Source organism: Taeniopygia guttata, chromosome 1, assembly GCF_048771995.1.
Source record: "Taeniopygia guttata chromosome 1, bTaeGut7.mat, whole genome shotgun sequence".
In the NCBI taxonomy this organism is placed as follows: Eukaryota; Metazoa; Chordata; class Aves; order Passeriformes; family Estrildidae; genus Taeniopygia; species Taeniopygia guttata.
Genome location: NC_133024.1, coordinates 100,243,320 through 100,263,941, shown reverse-complemented (window position 1 = coordinate 100,263,941; position 20,622 = coordinate 100,243,320). Strand labels below are relative to the sequence as shown.

At 39.2% G+C, this 20,622-nt stretch overlaps 1 protein-coding gene across 2 annotated transcripts in view; it reads left to right on the top strand.

The window, feature by feature from the left end:
• PHKA2 (phosphorylase kinase regulatory subunit alpha 2) overlaps positions 1-20,622 on the top strand; it is a 45,755-nt gene that overhangs the window by 15,904 nt on the left and 9,229 nt on the right. The window contains exons 12-28 of one of the 2 annotated variants that reach the window (XM_032750170.3): positions 435-542; positions 1,275-1,353; positions 2,757-2,891; positions 4,682-4,791; positions 7,241-7,385; positions 7,864-7,942; positions 9,357-9,520; positions 10,181-10,354; positions 11,487-11,575; positions 12,683-12,816; positions 14,298-14,454; positions 15,922-16,001; positions 16,237-16,315; positions 16,429-16,558; positions 17,154-17,255; positions 17,888-18,006; positions 19,832-20,142. In XM_032750170.3, coding sequence (XP_032606061.3) covers positions 435-542; positions 1,275-1,353; positions 2,757-2,891; positions 4,682-4,791; positions 7,241-7,385; positions 7,864-7,942; positions 9,357-9,520; positions 10,181-10,354; positions 11,487-11,575; positions 12,683-12,816; positions 14,298-14,454; positions 15,922-16,001; positions 16,237-16,315; positions 16,429-16,558; positions 17,154-17,255; positions 17,888-18,006; positions 19,832-19,888 — 1,941 coding nt within the window. In that variant the 3' untranslated portion in view covers positions 19,889-20,142. Of the gene's footprint in view, positions 1-434; positions 543-1,274; positions 1,354-2,756; positions 2,892-4,681; positions 4,792-7,240; positions 7,386-7,863; positions 7,943-9,356; positions 9,521-10,180; positions 10,355-11,486; positions 11,576-12,682; positions 12,817-14,297; positions 14,455-15,921; positions 16,002-16,236; positions 16,316-16,428; positions 16,559-17,153; positions 17,256-17,887; positions 18,007-19,831; positions 20,143-20,622 lie in introns of those variants that run through there. The other variant, XM_012569501.5, reaches the window with a different exon arrangement.

The following is a 20,622-nucleotide window of genomic DNA, read 5'->3' as shown; positions in this document are numbered from 1 at the left end:
GGAAAGGTGGAATAATCTTAATATTGGAAAGCACTTTTACTTCAGAAAGCTGGGTAGACATCAGTGAAGTTAAAGTGTCATCTTGGAAGGGGTTGGAAAGCAGACACCCAGTTACCTATGTGGAGTCCAGAGGGAAGGCAGCAAAGGCATGGTGAGAAGAAAGTGGAAGAGCTAATACCAAAGCTATAATTGCATGCAGAGTCCCCATTCATCCTACAGCTTTGAAGGGTGGGAAGAAGTACAAACAGGAAGTATAGTTCTTGTCCCAGAAAATGTGTAGCCTTAGAAGTGAAACCACAACATCTCTAAGTCAGTTGTAAGGGCAGGCTTGAAAGGGTTGATGTTAGACTATATATGTCTGCAAATACTTACATGTTACTGATTGTTCTTCACGACTTTAGGGTAATTTGTCTTGCTTATGTATTTGTTTTCAGGTGGATGAGGAATATGAAAATCCTCACACAGTGAATCGTGTTCCAATGGGAAAGTTGCCTCATCTTTGGGGCCAATCATTGTATGTCCTGAGCTGCCTGTTAGCAGAGGTAATTATTCCTTGCATAGTAGATAAACTTGTATTTCATTTTGTTTGAGATGGCTTGGGCTTTAAGTACAGTTTGGTTGACAGGTAGAGGACAGTGTGTTTTCCAGTAGAAACATGCACATGAACCATGAAAGGCTTACTCTAAGCTTCCAGGACCTTTATATAACCTATAACCTTATATATATATATATATATATATATATATATATATATAGCTAAGCAATTGTCCATTTATAATCAAGCTGAGTAAGTTATCACATGGTCTGGAATATGGTTAGAATAGAGGAGTATGCCCAGGCTGACTTGGCTGTTCCAGAGCCAGGATTTTGGGCCATTTCAACTTTACTAGGGCATTTCTTGCTCTATGGCATAAGGTACATACTAGTCAGATGCATTAAAGTCAGATTAGTTAAAAGAACCACAAATATCTTAGTGGAGCTACAAAAAAAAATCACTTTCTTGGTGAAATTATGTCAGTTGCTGTAACTCTGAAATAGGAATTCTGAATGCAGATTGTGTCAGTCAGAACCATTTTCCTGTTGTTCTCAAACATATTGCAGCCATTGTTTTTATTGAATGTACCACTTAGTGGACAGGGTAGACAAACCATGCTTTAAGTCTTGCTGTCCTGAAAAAATATGAAAATTAGTTAGGATTTATCCTATATGTCAGAAGCCTTTTGCTTAAATTCTGTTTGTTTCCTTATTTTTATTTTCTTTTGTATTTCTTCTAGGGATTTCTTGCTGCAGGTGAAATTGATCCCTTAAACCGGAGATTTTCCACGGGATTTAAACCTGATGTTGTGGTACAAGGTGAGGGAATTCTGTGAACATTCTGTGTGAATTGAATCATGTGGTGGCAAAGTCCCTGTGTACAGGAGAGATGAAAGATGTGTTTAAAAATAATGTGGGGTTTTTTTGCATGGGGCATAGATGCTTTGACAACAGTGTGAGAAGGAGAAACTTTGTTTGCCTAGTTGCCTTTTTCCAGGAGGGAAGATAGGGTTTAAGACACTTAAAAAAATTGTTAAAATTTTAAGACTTGTCTGGAATTGTAGAATGGCAAACTTAATATTGTAGTGAAAAGGAAAATCTTGGCAGCTTCTAGAAAGAACAGGCAGGATTGACAGGAGATGTATTAGGGTTATCAGGTTTTATGCAGCCCCTTTTCAGAGGAACCAGAGAGCACTGAGTGTGGAGGATCCCTGCACACAGAGGTGAGGCAGCCAGAATTACCAGCTTTTGGCTGCTGCAGGGAGTGGCCTCTTCAGTTTGTACAAGAACAGCCAAAACCAGAAATAAAGTAGAGCGCAAACACCAGCAGATCAGGTCTTAAGACTTTTCCAGTGCCTGGACCACACTGAAAGAGCAAGCAGCTCATTTATCAGGAGCAGCCTTTGTCAAGGATCCTTTGACCTGGGCTGGTGTTCGTTTACCCCCTGTTGGTGTAGCATTTCATTATTCTGAAGTGCTTAATTTCCAATAGAAATAGAACTGCTTGCTTTTTTTTAGCATTCTTTGGCAAGTATTCACAATACAAAGAATACTGCATTATTAGTCCCAAATCAATCAGCCACTTACCATGGGCCAATCCTCAAGTAGGACAAGAGATGGGTTCTGGGCCTGGATTGTAAATTCCTCTTATTAGGGAATATTTTTTTCTCCCTACCTCTGCCATTTTGTGTCCTCTGAAATATGTATTGCTATACAAGTGACAGCACTTGTTCCCCAGTGCCTTGGCTGCATTGTTATAGTGTGCTGTGTTAAAAGAACAAAGATTTTCAAGTCATGTTTCCCTTTGTTCTATGGGGGGAAAGCCCTAAAAGAGACTCTCTTCTAAAAGGGACTGTGTGATCCAAACTACTGGTACTCAAATCAGAAGCAACTGATTAAGTCCCCAGGAACCTGCTTTAACCTCAGCAATTCTGACCCTGCTTTGAGCAGGAGGTTTGAGTAGAGACCTCAGAGGACTATTCTGATGACCACTGTCATCCAAAGTGGACAGGAATGGCAAGAAATACTGAGAAACAGAATTAAAATCTGTCAGGTGCCCTATTGCAATCCCTTTTGACTTCATGAATCCATAAATTAAGAAAAAAGTGAGCTCTTCGTGCCTTTTTAGTTAGCTAAGTGCATTTGTTGAGAGGTGACAGTAAAGACAGTTAAAAAGAGTAGAATTTTGGTTTTTACTTGTGTTTTTGTTTTCTGTTACACAGTAACTGTTTTGGCAGAATCTAATCAAATTAAGAATCTGTTGCAAAACCGTGGAATCCATGTTCAGAGCATTGCTGATATCCATCCACTCAGGGTGCAGCCAGCTCGCATCCTTAGCAACCTCTACACCATGCTGGGTAAGTATTTCAACATGGAAGCCTCTCTACTGCCAGGCAAGGTATTTTTTTAAGAAGCCTAACCAATGTAGAACTTCTGTCTTAAATAAGGGACTCAGGTGGAAAAATTACCTTGTTAGAAATGGTGGAGAAAATACAATTTCCCTGTGTCATTGGAGTTAGACAAAAACAGACTCTTCATTTGTCCTCCAGAAACTACTTCCATAAAGAAAGTGGTTTTTGAAAAAAATGCCTGGTAAAACACAGAAGAAAAAAAATGAAGTATTTTTCATTTGAGAAGTCATTTGAGTCTGGAAACTGCGCAGTATGTTTTTTTATTTTCCAAGCAGGCAGTCTGGGAAGTTTTCTGCGCCAAGTCAGGGAAGCTGTCCTGCTATCAGGGTGTCTTTGGACTGTCAGGTTCTTGCTAAAGTTCTTTCCAGCCCAGAGCTGAGATAAGCTGCTGAAACTCTCTGTCTCTGTTGCAAACCAGAAGCCTTTAGGGCTTTTCTAAACACAGGAGTTTAAATACATTCCAGTTTCTCAGCAGTGGCTCTCAAGTCCTGTTTTCCTCAGAGCCTGAATTGACTTAAATAAATGCTCCAAAGCTCTGACTGGTTCTAGTTGTTAAGTCTTTTTATAACTGGTTCTTGATAATCCTTGCTGGAATTATTTGGGTCTTGGTGGAAAGTTTGTTACATGTATTCCTAATTTAACTTAGTTTTATTTCTTCAGGCATGCCAGCAGCTCATGACTCAAAATTGTGGATACTGCTATAAAATAAAATTGAGGTGGGGTGACTCAGCATTGGTAGATTCCTTTTCTGTCTGGACAAGGGGAGCTGTATCCTGCTTCTCTGTCAGTCTGAAGCACATTCCCATGGCAATTTGGTTACAGATAATGCCGAGGCTCCTCATGGGGTGAACATTTTTTTGTTGAGGCCTTTTTTTTTTTAAGTTTTTTTCTTGCTTTAAAGGGGAGCTTTTTTTTTTGAATCATTCAAAGTAAAGGGGCCTCCAGATAAATTTTAGGAACTATGCCCTTTATACGGAGAAATTGTATATGTTGCTTCTGCAAAAGAATCTGGCTCTTCATCTCAAAGCTCTTTAAAAAAAATGAAACATTTGCAGGGCTTTGCTGAAGCTTACATTTATTTTATTATAATTCATAATAGCTTTCTTTCACTAGCAGGAGGTGTGAGTAGGATGATTTGGTACATTGTTTTTAACAGTGTCTTCTTTGGGAATGTTCACAGTCGTATTTTTTCGAGCTGGTGGTTGGTTCTTACGCCTTGTCAGAAAGATTCAAGTCAGCTCCTGGCTGCTGGTGCAAAGGTTGTAGTGTGGATCATTTGCTAATAAGCTCTACTGAGAAAAGTGAAGCTTATTAAAGCCTGATGAAAATATTTTGTTTGTATTTGATGTACTTTGATTTAGCCTGAGGGCATGAGTTTTTAAGGTCCTATATTTGAAACCACTGGAATTTCTGGGTTATGTTGATGGCCTTGTTTTTTGTAATATCACATCTCCTGCCCTTCTTGGTGGGGGAGCTTTGGGTGCTGAGCAATTATTGTAATTATAAGACCAAATCCATGGCCAGTGAAGCCAAAATTTTAATTTTTAATCAGGCCTTTGAAGGACTGATTATCATATTGATGCTTGCTACAAAACCAGTTTGTAGCCTCACACTCTGTTACTGGTCTTCTGCCTTAATGATATTAGTGGAGTAAATTTTCCTGTCTAAAGTGGTTATTTTGGAAAACAACACAGAAGATATTATCTGAGATTCTTTTCTTTCTCTTTCCTTTCCAGGCCGGAACAAGAACATGAAATTAAGTGGCCGACCACACCGACACATAGGAGTGTTGGGCACCTCCAAGCTCTATGTGATAAGAAATCAAATATTTGCTTTTACCCCTCAGGTAAGCATGTAAAGCTGGCAGGAAAATCACTCCTTTCTTAATGGTGAATCATTAGTGAAGCACTTTGCTTTTCCCTGGTGTCATTGTACCTTAGGTAGAATGGGGCTGAAACAGCAGATGTGCTTTATTTTGTAGGGCTTTTAAGAGCATGGGATGATCAGCATGGTAGAACTGCTGATAAATCTCTTTTCCATCATACAGAGTCTGGTTTCTTTGGCTTCTGGCTTAGGAGAACACAGTGAATCAATAGTACAAAGTTGTTACTTATCTCTGCCCACACCAACATTCTAATCAATGAAATAGTTTCTGCAGAAATAGATCACTTAATGTATCTTTTTACCAATTGCTTTGATGAAAAATTTAGTACCACATAAGTGTGCCAATTACTGTAGCCCCTAGGAGGTGAAGGTGTGATCTTTTCATTGGGTTGTTGAAAGGGTAGTGCTGAGAAATGGATGTTCTGTCTTTTTTTTCTCTTCAGTGTGTTTTTTCAATGTTGCCAAAAGTTTGGTTCCTCATAGAATCATTGGCTCCTATTGAATGAAATGCAACATTCAATGCATTTAATGAAATGCAACAAACTTATTTCAACAGAATTCTTCCAGCAGTTGGTACTTGATGGCCAGGGAGTCCCCTGCTCCAAGCATGTACAACTGATGCAGGATAAAGGATGCATCCACCCTTCTAAACAGATGTTTGACTAATGAAATCTTTAAACTCCAGCTGAAGGCATTCAGTGGACTCTGTAGAAGGCTTCTGTACTGCTTCATAATGCCCAAACAAATCAGATTTACTGCAAAAAAAGTAGATTCTTTCTCATTCTTCCCCATGTCAATTGATCAGAAGCAGTTTTATAAAATATTAGTTGTTGTGTTACTTCCCTGTACCAATTTTCACTTTTGCAAATAAGGGGAAAATTCCTCAGAGATGTGATTTTTTTCAAAATACCTCTTAGTTCACATCTTACTATGTAAGTATTCCTGCTAAAATCTTGTCAAGTATCAAATAAGGGCATTCCAAAATGGCATTTATCTTTACATTAGCAACACAGTGACAGTTCTGCTAATTCCATATTTTTCTAAAACCTCCAGAACATTTTCCATTGTACTTTGAAGCCAGACACTTCCCCTGACTTTTTTTTTTGAGGTGGATGGAGTTAATATTTAATGTCACCTTCCTAAGTTTAGCAATTAAATCATCTTGTTGATCTTGACTAGTGTCCACAAATTTTGTCATTTTGTCATTTGTATGTCATTCTCTTTTCTAATGAAAACATTGATTAGGTGTGGGGCAAAGGCTAACTTCATTCAGATACAGTAATTCTGAAAAAGTGGTTAATAACTACCTTCTGAGAACAATTTTAAAAGTACTTCTGCTTCCTAGGAAGTCAGATCAGCTTACTAGTGTGAAAATTTGCAGAAGCTGGCAGGTGTCAGCCATTTTCTTATACTTATCTGGTTGCTCCAAAGAAGGAAAGTGGACTGATCTGTTGAGATTGGTTATTGACCATCTTACTTTATCATTTTGTAATTATCTTGTCTGTCTAAAATTGGCTTTGTTTTCCTTTGCTTCCACGCACTGGAATTGGCCTGGAATTGGCCATTTTTAAATGGCTCTTCCTTTTTAAAGATGGGCAGTGTGTTTTCTTGTCTCTGGAATTCTGGGACTTGTTCTTCCTGAATTACCAAAGCTAACTGTGAGTGGCTCAAGGATTGTTTTGGCTAGTTCCTGATTCCTTCTGTGAAAAAATTTCTCTGGACTTTGTCAGCTTGAACTTCCATCTTCTTTATGCACTTACCCCTCTGCAAGGCTTATGGGCGTCCTTAACTTTTGTTGTGGCTGCTTTGACATACTTTCCATTATTCGTCCAGCTTCTTTGGTTCCAGTTCCTGAAGTAGCCACAATTGTCTCTCACTGTGGTGCTTTGCTTCCTGCTGCAGTGGGAGCAGCACTTTGCCGTTGCACATTTCATGTACCCTTTTTCCTCAGTAACTGCCAGCCTTTCTGTATTCTGCCTGACTTTTGGATGGTTCCCGAGAGACATACAGTTACTGGCTCCCAGTCCCCAGTGTGCACTTAAGTCTGTTTATTTGTTTTGTTACTATTCTTAATATTTTTTCCACATTTAGAGTACTTCCATCTTCTAGATCATAGGTCAGTGTAATTGGTCATTGGGAAGATTCTGCTTCATGACTGTGAGTGCCTAGATTTTGTTTGTACAGGATATTTTGATGGTCAGTCTACAGGCATATGGAAATGGACTCTTGCACAACAATGGATTTCTTTGTCACAGTCTGAGGCCTTGTTAGGTTAATTCAGGTAATTTTTGTTGTGGTCAGGAGTAGCTCATATGGCTTTTGTGAATGATTTAAGGGAAGAAACAAAAAAAAAAAAAAAAAAAAGGAAAGCACTAACAACTACCCCTATGTTATGTTTTTCTCTTCTCTAGTTTACTGACCAGCATCACTTCTATCTGGCTTTAGACAATCAGATGATTGTAGAGATGCTCAAGACAGAGCTGGCTTACCTCACTTCTTGCTGGAGGATGACAGGGAGACCAACCTTGACATTTCCCATCACCCACACAATGCTTGGTAAACTTATTTTTCTGTTTCAAGCAGAGTAGATTATTGCAGGAGAACAGGATGGAGGTTGGTTTGAGAGGAGACAGGTAGCAGGACTTGTAACATCAGAAGTACAGTTTAGTTTTCTCATGTGTATGCTGAATTTGGGTTACATGGTAATATTTAATTTTGGTTTTACTCCCTCTTGATATGCTTCCATCATCGACCATCTTCATGCTATCTCTGTCTAAAGAAATTTTATAGAAATCCCATTGGAACTTGTCCTGTGGGAGTTGGTGTTTTTGTCTTTAGAACTTATCTAGGGGTTGTGTTTTGTTTGCTTGTTTGTCGGGGATTTTTGAATAAGCTAGTATTGATAGCAGTTGTGGGTTCTGCTTTAAATTTACCTGATTTACATAGTAGACAACACCCAGTAATTCACTGTATTTGGATGTGATAATTTGAGAATGTGTTGAAGAGCTTCAATTCTTCCATTATTTTTTTTTAGTTGATGATGGCACTGACATTCATCCAGCAGTTCTTGCCACAATAAGAAAATTAGAAGATGGTTATTTTGGAGGTGCAAGGTAATGTCAGAATTGCCAAATTATTATCTCTATGGTTTTTAAAATGAAATCCTGTAAAAGTCTCAGTTTTGAACTTGTGATAGTGCACAGACTTTGTACTAGAATTCTGCAGAGAAGGAAGTTTCAGCTTTAATTATTACGTGGCAATCAAATGGTAGCTGGGCCTCAGGTGCAATGGAAAAGATCTGTCTCCCAAAAAGTGCACCATCTCTGACTGCCATTAATGGATAAAGAAAACAAACATCAAATCTTTGGAAATATAAAATCTTGAAATATGAATCTGGCTGGGCTTCTGTTATTAAAAAGTAAATTAATTTTGCAGTTACTGGATATGTTTTAAACATTGATTGCATGTAGTACTTGTAAGCTGGAGTGTTCCTTTCATCTGTGTGTAAAATATGATGCCACAGTATCTCCCTATTCTTTTTCTACTTTCCCTCTCAATCAGTATCTTCCTTTGACAATCAAACATTGTCATGGCTTAACTCCAATTAACAACTCAGCCCACATGGCCACTCACCCTCACTCCCCTTAGTGGGACTGGGGAGAGAATTGGAAGAATACAAGTGAGAAAATTTGTAAGTTATGATAGAGTTAGTAAATGGAGCAAAAACCACATATGCAGGCAAAGCAAAATACGAAATTCATTCACTACTTTCCATGGGCAGGCAGTTCAGCCATCTTCAGGAAAGCTGTCCTCCATCAAATGTAGCTGTGGCTTGGGATGACAAACTTCTGTATCCCTGAGGATTTTCCCCTTCATCCTTCTTCCCCCAGCTTTATATGCTGAGCATGACACCCTATGGTATGGAATGTCCCTGTGGTCAGCAGGGGTCAGCTGTGTCCCCTCCCAGCTCCTTGTGCACCCCCAGCCTGTGGAGTGAGGTGGGAAGCAGAAAAGGCTGGGATGCTGTGCAAGCCCTGCTTAGCAGTAACTAATACATCCCTGTATTATCAGCACTGTTTCCAGCACAAATCCAGAGCATAGCCCCATCATTAACTCTTATCCTAAAGTCAGCACAGATGGTTTAGCAGCCTCCAGTTCTGTGAAAAGACACATTCATGGGGCCTTTTCAGCCCCAGTTTCTTATGCATTATCTTTGGAGCTCAGGTCTTTGTTCAGAGTCTCTCTTCATACAGACATACAACACCCTGCATAATTAGGCTTTGAGTTAGGCCTTTTACTATAGCACAGTTAAAATCAATTACTACCTAGAGCAGTAAGTACCCAGCTGGATCTGCAACTGTTTTTTCCTTTTTTATTTTTCAGTGTCAGTTTCTGTTGCTTTATAGTTGCCAAAGGTGAACAGTAGGTTTCATGAATTTTGGAGGAGGTGTTGAAAGCTAAGTGAGCATTAATCAGTATCAGAATGGTGGACGTTAATGCTCTTTGGCATGTGTCCCCCTTTTTCAGGGTGAAGATAGGCAAGCTATCAGAATTTCTTACCACTTCTTTTCATACTTATCTGAGCTTCCTGGATCCAGATTGTGACCTAAAACTGTTTGATGACCGTAACGACGACTGTAATAGCCCTGACAGTGAATATGGAGACTACCCAGCAGATTTCTGTGAAAAAGGTAGTATTTTTTCACTTGGTATTTTTTTCTCTGTCAAGTTCTATCAGCAGAGCTTGGGTTTGCCCACAGTGCAGAGTCTGTTCTGTGCACAGCTGATGGTCATTTTGCTTTCTCTGCATCCACCTGAGAGCAGGACAAGCATGACTTAGTTTGGAGAATGAATTCATGTGTGTTCTTCTTGCATTTATAGTATGGCATTGGCTGGCAACTGCAACAGCAAAGCTGGGTCTGGAGAGTCAGCAGGTGGGGAGGTGTGGAAGGGGTTAGAGGGAAAAGGACTGTGAAGAGTCGTGGACAAGAGCTTGTGTGGAAGAGATGATAGAATCTTAGAATCATGCAAGTTGGAAGAGACTTTTACAATCATCAAGTCCAGCTGTGTTCTATGATCTACCAGCAAAATAAACCCCCTTTTGATTCCTTTCAAAGGAAAGCTAGCTTCTAGCTTCTAAATCTGTTTCCAAAACAGTGTCAAAAATGTTTTTTTCTTTTGTTTCTATTTTTTTGGCTTTAAAAAAATCTCTTCCTTACACTATTGTTGCATATTTGAGTGCCCTTATAAATAAGCAATAATACAGTGGTGTGTTTTAATAAGAAAGTGATGATGATAAATAGTGATTTTTACTTTTAAGAAACCTTTTTTTTTAATGTATGTTACACTAGATAGCCAGGATGAGCTGGATCAGTACATAAATGATGTCCTGCAGAGCACAGCCCTGAAGTCATACCTGCCTCCAACTTCAAAGACAACGACTGAACCACCTGTGTTCAGTGCAAACCATTCCACAGAAGAGATACTGTCAATAATGGCCAAGACAAAGGGCTTGGAAGTTCCAGGTATTTCTCCCTATTGTTTATTTAGTGATAATAATTTAAAAAACCTGGTTTGGCTGCTACAAGGGGTAAGTTCAAGTATTTAAAAATTATACCTTTTGACATACGTGTACCACTAGTTCTTTCTGTATGTAACAATGACTAAAGCTATTCCTGTCATGTTCCCACAGTATCCTGTGTAATGGTGTATACACAGAAAACCTGCAATAAAATGTAACATTTAATCAAACTTAATATTATGGAAGCTGCTACAGCTACTTAGTTGGATAGAATTTTAGAACCCAAATCAGTTAATTAATTGTTTTGTCTTTGCTTGTATGAAGGCAAACAAAACATACTTTTTAATTTTAATAAAGTTGCTTTCAAATTAAATGTTTCAATACAAGAAAAACATAAATATTCACATGTATTTTCTATATTTGTTAGAACAAATCGAGTAGAGAGGGAGAACAGTCTTTCTAATTATACTACATTTCTGATAGCCTGTTTGGAGGATATACACCAAAATAAGACTCTGGCTGAATTTGTAAATAGATTCCAACATATGCATTGTTTTATATGTAGATATGTAGTATTCAACACCCTGGTCAATGGAAGACTTCCCTTTACTTCAGTGTAAATTAATAGCTTCCAAGCTTTTCTGTTTGTTTTTTCTAACATCTTTCATGTGCCACATCATCTGTTCCTCCATTGAATTCAGCATATGAAGTTAACAGAGCATTAACCTGCGTTTAGCATTATAACTTTAATTATGAAATCTTACCAGTTAGGCCATTTTCTCCACTTATTTCTGGTTGAAATGTTTAAAACACTTGGCAGGGTCAGGTCATTGGGCTGCAGGATTTCAGAGTCACGGGTCAAATAAGAGGTCTCAGTTGATCATGTAGCCCCTGAGCCTCTGACATGCTGATATCAGAAGCCCTCAGAGCAAACCTGCAAGGAGATAAGGTTCAGAACATGAGCTTGTCTCACTTCCAAGCACAGTATCTCAAAAGCACTGCCTCTGGTATTTTGACTCTTGGAGGTATTTTTGTTGTTTTTACCTAGTCAAGCTGCTTCATGTGGGTGTTTTTGATTTTCATGTTACTGAAACAGCCTTTCTTTTTCTTTCTGTTCTGGTGACTTTGCTTTTCAGCCGTGTCTATGTCTCTTCCCACTAAAGTTCTGAACACACACCGGAAATCTCTGAATCTTGTTGATAATCCTCATTTCTTTGGGACAAAGGTAAGGTGTGGGAATTTTGATGCTGTTTGTGGTTTTAGGATGCAACACAAGCCTTTTCTCATGTTTTCCTTCCAAACCCTGTGCCAGGTCTCATTTTTCTTCACTGACAAGCCGTTCTGTCCAAGGCACTCCCTTGTTTTGGAAATTATTTTTTTGGCTGGATGAAAGTTTTTTAGTCAAATAGACACTATCAAGTGGAAAGTTTTTAATTGAATGTGCAACACAGAAAAGAACATAATGATTGCTTTATTTTTAAAAGCCAAAAGTTAAGTCATTGTCTGTAGTTCTAGCTGAACACAAAGGGGAGAACAAGATGTTCGCAGGATTTAGAGATGTTTTCCAAGAAATGCTACTTATAGTATCATCTGGGCAAGAGGGAATGTGTCAATGTCCTTAAGGACCAGCCAAATCCCACCTCAAGGCATGAAGATGGGGTTGTGCTGGGCACTTGTTTTGTCTTGGTATATGTGACCAGCTGCTGAGAATGGCACAAAGAGGTTGTACCAGCCTCCTGAAGGATTCTGTTCTGCACAAGGCTCTGTTTGTGGAGATGATATTTTAGGATTATATGAACTGCTGAACAGCTTGTTAAACAAAACTTCTTTTCATCCAAGAATTCACCATAAGATGGCATAATCTGATTAGTTATCATTTTACTTTCATTTTACTTGCAAAACTTATAATGGCAATATTTGCATTCACAAAGTGCCATATATACAGGTTAGAGATGGAACTCAAAAAGCTCTAAATAATGTCAACAAAAAAAAGGATAGTATCTCTTTGCTTTTCTCTTTACAACTAACTTAAGATAACAGGAAAAGTATGCAGATAAAATTATGCAGTATCCAGATTTCTTTGTTTTGTCAAAAAAAAAAAAAAAAAATAGACACAAGGTTCCATTCTAGGGGTTGTGTTTCTTGGGGTTAGTCTCCTTTCTGTGCCTGCAGTACCTGGCAAGAACTAAGTGATGTGTCTGTATTTCAAGTGCAGAGCTTTGTTGCAAGTCTGTTGTGATTTTTTTAATGGAGAGTTTGAAGTTACAGGAAGTAGCAGATCTATTTTTTCAAGGTCATGTCTTTGTGATTTTTCATCCATCTTTGTTATCAGGACCATGAAAATATTTTGCACTTACCTAAAGATGCTCATGGTGATTTGGATTGCAGGAAGCTTGTTGATCAGCTGAAGGAATGTCCAACACTCCATGATCAAGCAGATATCTTGTATATCTTGCATATACTCAAGTAAGTTGCCTTAGTATGAATTTCATTATCTTTAAGTTTGGTCACAGCTATCTGATTTTCTTTTGCAAAAGGTTTCCACTGTTCAGGTTGTGTTTTGAGGGGACAGTGGAAATATTTTGCGCTTTTACAAAGATATTTTCAGTTAGTTTGATTACAGGAATTATTTGGATACAAAAGAAGACTTGTGCAAATTCTAGAATTGACTGGCACACAGTTTCAAATACATAAAGTCTCCAGGGCTCACAAATTAGACGCACAAATCCTTTTCATGAATGAGAACACACCCTACTATATTTGTGGCATTCTATTTGAAGTTCACAAAGATTTAGTGTTAATTTCATACACAAGAATGAAGGTGGAGGGAAAATTGATCTTGTCATTTTCTAACCAAAGGCAAAATGCGATTTTGATGAGTGTTCACTATTTTTCCTCTAATCCCTTTGCATGTTTAAGTATACAACTGGCTAAAATTTGGTACTTTTTAATTCTTGGAAGCAGTCTGAACCCATCTGCTGGAGTTAGTAAACACCTGCTATTTAAATTGATTTGATGGGAACAAAATGCAAATAGAAACAACAGAATCATCTTCTGAAGTGTGTTTATTGAGGTTGGTTTTTTTTCCTGTGCAGGAGAATACTGCTGGAACCTGTCAGGTAGTTAGCGTTTGGTGCAAAGACAAGTATGTGTTAATCACAGATGGTCTTCCCTACTGCTACAAAGACTGCATTTTTGTTTATTTTAGTCAGTCTTCTGTGTAGACATCTTCTTTGATCTTCTTGATTTCCCAAGCAAAATGTTTAGCATCCTCTCTTAAAGAGTAAAGGAAATCCTATTAAAAATATGTTTTGTTGTTTAACTGCATGTAACACCAGTAATTTCACCAAGGGAGACTCTGTTGGCAGGCAGGTGGACCTCTGGTGGACTCTCTTAGCAGGACTTGAAAAGTCATTCTGTGACAGTTCAAAACATTGCCAAAGAGAAGCCATAGTGCAGTGAATTTCAAAAGCAGGAGAGGAACAGAAATCTCCTTTGTTTTTTTCAATAATGATATAAGCAACACAGAAGTTTAGTTAATAGCTAAGAAAGATGAATGGCTAAAAAAATCCCCCTGAAGGATCTGGAAAATGGGTGTAGTCTTCAGCAGCACTGAAGATATTGTTGAATTCTGCTCTGAAAAAGCACTCATGGAGTGTTCCTCCAGCAAACTGTCCGTGTGAATGCTCAATTTAAAGTCTAGAAGGAAATCCTTCAGGTGGTTCCTTTTCAAGTTGCTGGCTCACAGCTGAGTGAGTGCTCTAGTGTGAAAGTTCCTGGTATCAAGAGGATTTTATCCACATATAGTCAATCTGTGGTGAAGGCACAGATGTTCCATTTGGTATTTAATTCTGTCACCAACATGAGCAAGGCAGTCAAAATCCGACTGTGTGAAAAAGTTTATCATTGTGCCTGATGACAATTACCTCCTGTTTGTTTTGTGGCAGAGGTGCTGACTGGGACACAAAGCTGGATGGACAGTATGGTGTCACTGTTCACTGCCTCCTCAATGAGCTCTACAGAAAGGCAGGCCTCAATCAGGAATGGGGCTTAATCCGTTACATTTCTGGCATACTCAAAAAGAGAGTTGAGGTCCTGGCTGAGGTATGAAATACAAATAATCCTGGTTCAGTTTCCTGCCTGGGAACCGAGATAAAACTACCAGTTTGCTGTTGGGGTTTGTGCTTGCTTCTTCTGGTTTTACTTTACAACAATACATAGTGCAGCATTTTAAATTAAATATTGGTGGTTTTTCTGATCTAGAGTCTTACTACATCTTTATCTTTCATCTGTACTGCAAACTCTGCTAATGTTGGCATGGACTGAGAATGTCACACTGTAAATAGTTGTGAAGGCCTCACTACATCTCTGTTAATTGGAGAAGCTTAATTGTGTGCTTTGAAAGCTGCAGTGGTCACTTGTAATTGTCTATTGCTGTTGTGATGGTATGAACACTTTTGGAGCACTGCTATTCAGTGTGATGACACAAAAGCATGTTCTGCCCATTTCCATCCCCTTGGGTCAACAGTCTGCCTTGTGAATGGATGTTTGGAACCATTTAAATACCCATGTCTGTTAAGTGGTAACAAGAAAAATCTACTGTTAAGAGTACAGACATGATCATTACAAAAAGGTTTCCTCTCAAGTATTCCAGAAGTATTTGTTTAATTTTCTAGTAATCCCCTGCATATTTCTGAGGAGCTCTTTCTGTAATTCCTGGCTATTTTCTGGGCTCTCTGTCACATCTGGGATGCCTTATTTTAGTGACAGCCCTGTCTGTGGAGAGCAGTATGTGATAATCACTGTGTGTGGTACTTCATTAAGCACAGAACTTTTTGCCTTCTCAAGAAACAATGGACGAGCAGTACAGACATGCTCACAAAAAGCCATGAATTTTAACTTGAGAAGGTATTGACAAAGAACTAGGGAGAAGCAGAATAGAGATGATCTGTTTTCTTCCATGTTAAGGGAGTGCAAATAGACTCTTCAGAATCAGAGGAATACTGCTCTGTGATGTTTTTTGATTCAGGATACTAAAAACAGGTAAACTGAACACCCACTTTTAAAGGAGGTCAATATAAAAGAGTAAACATTGTGGTACTGTGGAAAGTACCTATTTCAGACTGTACCAGGAATGTGATGCAGTATGCTGAGTGTTTGTTTTAGGAGATATATTAGTACACAGGATTTTTTAACTAATGCTGCCGAACTTTTCATTGATTAAAAATTTGATTGTCTTAAATAAAGAACAAAACTTTATTATATGATAAAGGATGAAAGCCTTTATTGATCTGCCAGCCCCACTAGAGTTCCTAATCTAATCACTATGCTGCTGGTTTCACTGAGCAGGGAAACAGGCTACTTTCAAACTCTCATAGCCCTGTTGACCTCAGGAGATCTTTGGAAACTATTTAACAGCATTCTGCTGGATTTGCGTAATGTCTGGTAATTAATAGAAATGCATTTAAAAATTGCTAAATAAACAGAATTAATGTAATTTGGTGAATTAAAACCTTATCACTTCCACATGACACAGAGAAAGGTCTCTTGCTTTTTGTCCTCTTATGATAGGCATGCACAGACCTTCTGTCACACCACAAGCAACTTACAGTGGGCCTGCCACCAGAACCCCGTGAGAAAATCATTACCACGTAAGTTTGAGCTCTGCCTCGGGCACAGGCCGCCCTTCGTCTTCCTGCTGGTACCATTCTGCTGCTATTATTTTCTTTTAAACCTTACTCCTTGCCCTCAAAGGGATTTGCACCCAGAGTAGAATTGGATGCAGTTCAATGTCTTTGTTCTGGGTGATTTGATCCCAGTGCTTGTTTAAGAATTTAATAGCTGGTTGTGCTGAGTCACTACTACCTGTGGTTTGACTTCTTGCAGCCCACTGCCCCCTGAGGAGCTCACAGATCTCATTTATGAAGCCAGTGGCCAAGACATCAGTATTGCAGTCCTGACACAGGTATGCAGCCTGTGCCCAGGACTGTGCCCAGTGCTGTGCCAGTGTTTGCTCTGTGACAGGGAAAGCCATGATGACCCACTCTGACAGGTGCCTTTACGAATTTCTCCTTACAGGAGATAATTATGTACTTGGCAATGTACGTCCGGTCACAGCCCAGTCTTTTTGTGGAGATGCTCAGGCTCCGCATTGGTCTGATAATCCAGGTGATGGCCACAGAGCTGGCACGAAGTCTGAAATGCTCAGGTAGGAAGCAGTTTCATTGTAAGGGTACTTATGGTATAATTTTTGCTTCACCCTTCATGGTTGATGTTTTCATTTATGTGTGTTAAATCCTTTTATTAACCTCTTAGTTCATATGTGCAGTAGTTACAAACCTTGAAGATCACTTTTTTTTTTTTTACATAATGAAAAATTTCTCTCCCCTCAGCACCCAGTTATTCAAAGAATATCAGAGGATATTCTTTATGGAATAACTCTGTCTCTGGAATTTAGATCCACACGTCATCTGCTGTTGGGAGATGGCTGTCATATCTTTCCAAGTGATCTTGTTCTATGAGAGAGCAACTGCTTTCTCAGCATGAGCTTCAGTGAAATTTTGCACAAGCTAGGACACAATAAAGATTAATGCAAGGAGTGTTATTTCCATGGAGTGTTTGTTGTTTAGTCCTGAAATACATTTTCTATGAAACGTAACAGCATATTAATTTTTTTAAAGGAAGGGCTAGCGAAAGAGTTAAATGTGATTGGACTTCATTCACAGTTTCCTTAGCTGGCTGTATAGCTCGTTGTCTTCCCAGTGGCATTTGTCATTCTGTTTTGTTTTATTTTGTTTAACTAGGTGAAGAAGCTTCAGAGAGCTTGATGAATCTAAGCCCCTTTGATATGAAAAGTCTCCTGCATCATATTCTCAGTGGGAAAGAGTTTGGAGTGGAAAGAAGCTGTAAGTTGTCACTTTTATATGTTAAGTTAGATTGTCTTATAAGACATATAAAATCTATTTTATAGATTTTTAAAAATAGATTTAGATTTTTAAAAATAAATTTATATTCTTTCTGCATATAAAATAAAGCTATAGGTAATGTATTAATCATGGGTGACCAGTACATGTGTATGTCTGCTGTGAAATTAGCAAAATACATATGGTGGATGCTATCCTGCACTGAAATAAGATTGTATCAAGTTTTCAGTGATATGAAGGCAAACTTTTAAAATGAAGAAATTTTATTGAACCAGAACAAAAGCTATTAAAAGGTCATATCTAAACTGCCTTCAAGAAGCATGTCTTTAATGCTCACATATACCTGACTGGCACATCAGCTATCTCCTGGGTTCCTCTGTAGACCCTCAGAGACTTGTTGAAATTCTGACTAAATTTACAATTGCTCACTCTCTTGGAAAATCAGTTTCTGATATCCAAGAACGGATTTAGGCCCCTTACTTGATACACTCATATGTGAAATCTTGATGTGATTCTGTGAAAGGATGCTGTCACATTTGTGTTTAACTTCTTAGAAAGAATTTAATCTATTTTTCTACCCCTAGAATGTTAAAAATGTCCATTTGCTTTTTTAGTGCGGCCTGTAGATTCTTCTTCATCCAGCCCTGCAATTTCTATTCATGAGATGGGGCATTCTGGAGCAACCAAAACAGAAAGAAGTGGTATTACTAAATTGAAGAGTGAGATGAAGCAGGTGAGGGTTTTCTGTCAATGCTCATCAGAAAGTACAGCTGTTCAGGAACTGTGGTATGTTAGGTTTTATTCTTGCTAAATAACAGAAATTTCTGAAGTTGCTTTGATTTTAAAACTTATCACTAAATACAAGGCAGTTAAGGAATGTTTCCTGCAAAAATGCTCTTCCTCTTTTGTTCTTGTTTCACATGCTGAATGTAGAATAACTTGAACAAACTGTAATGTATTCGTGGTGTCCACTGTAAAAACAGCTCTTCTATCATGTTTGAGGAAATGTCAGATGCTTTTCTTCACAGAGAATTTTTATGCAGTGTTTGATCTTGTACGTGGCCCAAGTTGCAAAACTGGACCACATGCCTTTTGGAAAAGATACAGGTGGAAAAGGAATCTTGTTTTGTTTTCTTCCAGTTCTGTTTCTTCAGGAATAGAGGATGATTACTGCTAGAATTTATACATATATATTCAACTTCAGTGCTTTAAATTATACTTTATCTGAGTGTATGGAGAGATTACAGAAAACACAACCAAAATACTCTGAATGAATGTGACTAATGGTTTTATTATGAGTGATTTGATTTCTCTATTTTGTGTCTCTATTAGTATTTTTTTTTTCATTAAATAAATAGGAAGGTAGTGGTCAACTAAAATACATTTGTGAGAAAGAGTCTATTTTTCCTCATGGGTTATTCAAATTAGAGAGAGAAGGCTCCAAAAGACCTTATTGCAGCCTTGCAATATATAAAGGAGGCTTAAAGGAAAGATGAAGAGATGCTTTTTGCCAAGGCCTGTAGTGACAGGATAAGGAGCAACAGTTTTAAACTGAAAGGATGGGTTTAGATTAGATGCAAAGACACTTTTTTATGATGAAGGGGGAGAGGCAATGGAACAGGTTGCCCAGTGAAGTTGTGGATGCACTCTCCCTGGAAATGTATAAGGTCAGATTGGATGGGGCTTTGAGCAGCCTCATCTAAGGAAATATTTTATGTTTTCCATTGATTGATGAAACAGATTAAATAAGCCTTCAGAAAGGAGTAGCATTTTTCCATGGTGTTAACATGAAGCATTTGCTGGTGGCAGTAAAGATCAGTTAATGATTCTTCATGGGACATGGTCAGGCAGGGAACCAGAGACCCCAGACCTGGTTGCTGTGTTTGAGCTGTGCCACTGCCAGAGCACCATCGTGGATGTGGGGGAGGCTGTGAAGGTGCTGCCGACTGTGCTGCTCTGGCCCTGAGCTGGCCTTGGAGGTCAGTCCGAGCAGGGCTCCCAGTCAAACGGGGTGTCTGGATTGAGGGCCTTTCCAGGAAGGAGGAGGGACAAGGCACTAGATGGCAGCATTATTTTGTTTGAAATACAGAGGTGGGCCTGAGCTGGAACACTTGGACCTCTCTTGACATTAGAAACATAGTTCCTTTGTTGCTTTCACATTCCACAGAAACTTGGTATTTTGCACAGAGGAGGAGTTGGCTGGGTTTATTTTTGTACCCCCCCCCGCCCCACCCCACTTTGCCTTTCCTGCTGCTTTCTGCCACATCTCACTGCATTCTCTGAATAATTGACTAGCAGCTAATGTTGTGTCAACCTTGGCAGGGGGTTGGGTGGGGTGGTGCAAATACACTTTGTTGTTATAAGGAATATTTCAAGCACTTGTACTAACATCTCTGGATGTGTTGTGCAACTGCAGCTCCCTCTTTTGTGACTGTTCTTTCTTCAGTCAGAACCATTAACACTGAATGTGAAGGCATGGCTTGGGGTGGGCAGTTAGAGAAAAGTGCTTGAAGTCTGAGGTGTTGCATCCACATTTCAGCAAAAAAATTGCCTTGCAGCTTTTTGTTTACTGCTGCCCATCCAGTTGGCAGCCTGCCGTCTCTCCAGCAAGATGACCTTCTCATGCAAAGAGAAGCTGGTGGCATGACAACAAATGGGGAATGGAAGTAGGGAGCTCTGCTTGCATCTTAAACTGGTGATTTGTGCTGGCCACGCTGGGAGCTCCATGGATGGCGTGGGCTGCCAAACAGGCTCCTGGCATGGCGGGCTCTGCCTCATGAGGACCCTGGGAATCAGCAGCAGCTGCCCTGGTATCAGTTGAAGTGCAACACTTCAAGAGGCCAGGGGTTGCTGCAGTTTTTCCCTGAGTATTTGAGGTTATTCCATATTTCTTGTCTTTGCACCTGGGTGTTACCTAACCTTGTCTGTGTTCTGTTCTCCTGGCTGTCTGACGCTGGTGTCTGGTTTTGTTTTGTAGTTCTTGCATGCGGGTCACTCCATGTCCAGCAACATGTTTGCTTCCACGGTAAAACACTCTCTGTAGCTGTGCGCCTGCTTTCACTCTGTGTGTGTGTAAGGGTCTTGGTTCTAGACACCTCCTCTGTCTTCTCCTGCCTAAAACCTTGTTTTCAAACCCTACCTCTTTGTCTTGTCTCCACTGGGAACCAATTCTTATTAGTAATGTTCTAATAGAAGTTGAGTCTCACATTTAGATCCACTTAGTTCTTCTGAAGCTTAAGCAGTTGTAGCAGATAAAGTACTATAGCAGATTTAGCTACTTGGTAGTGGATTGTTACAGGTGTCTTCAGCATGTAAAAGTAATGCTGACAGCCTCTGGACAGTGAGGAAC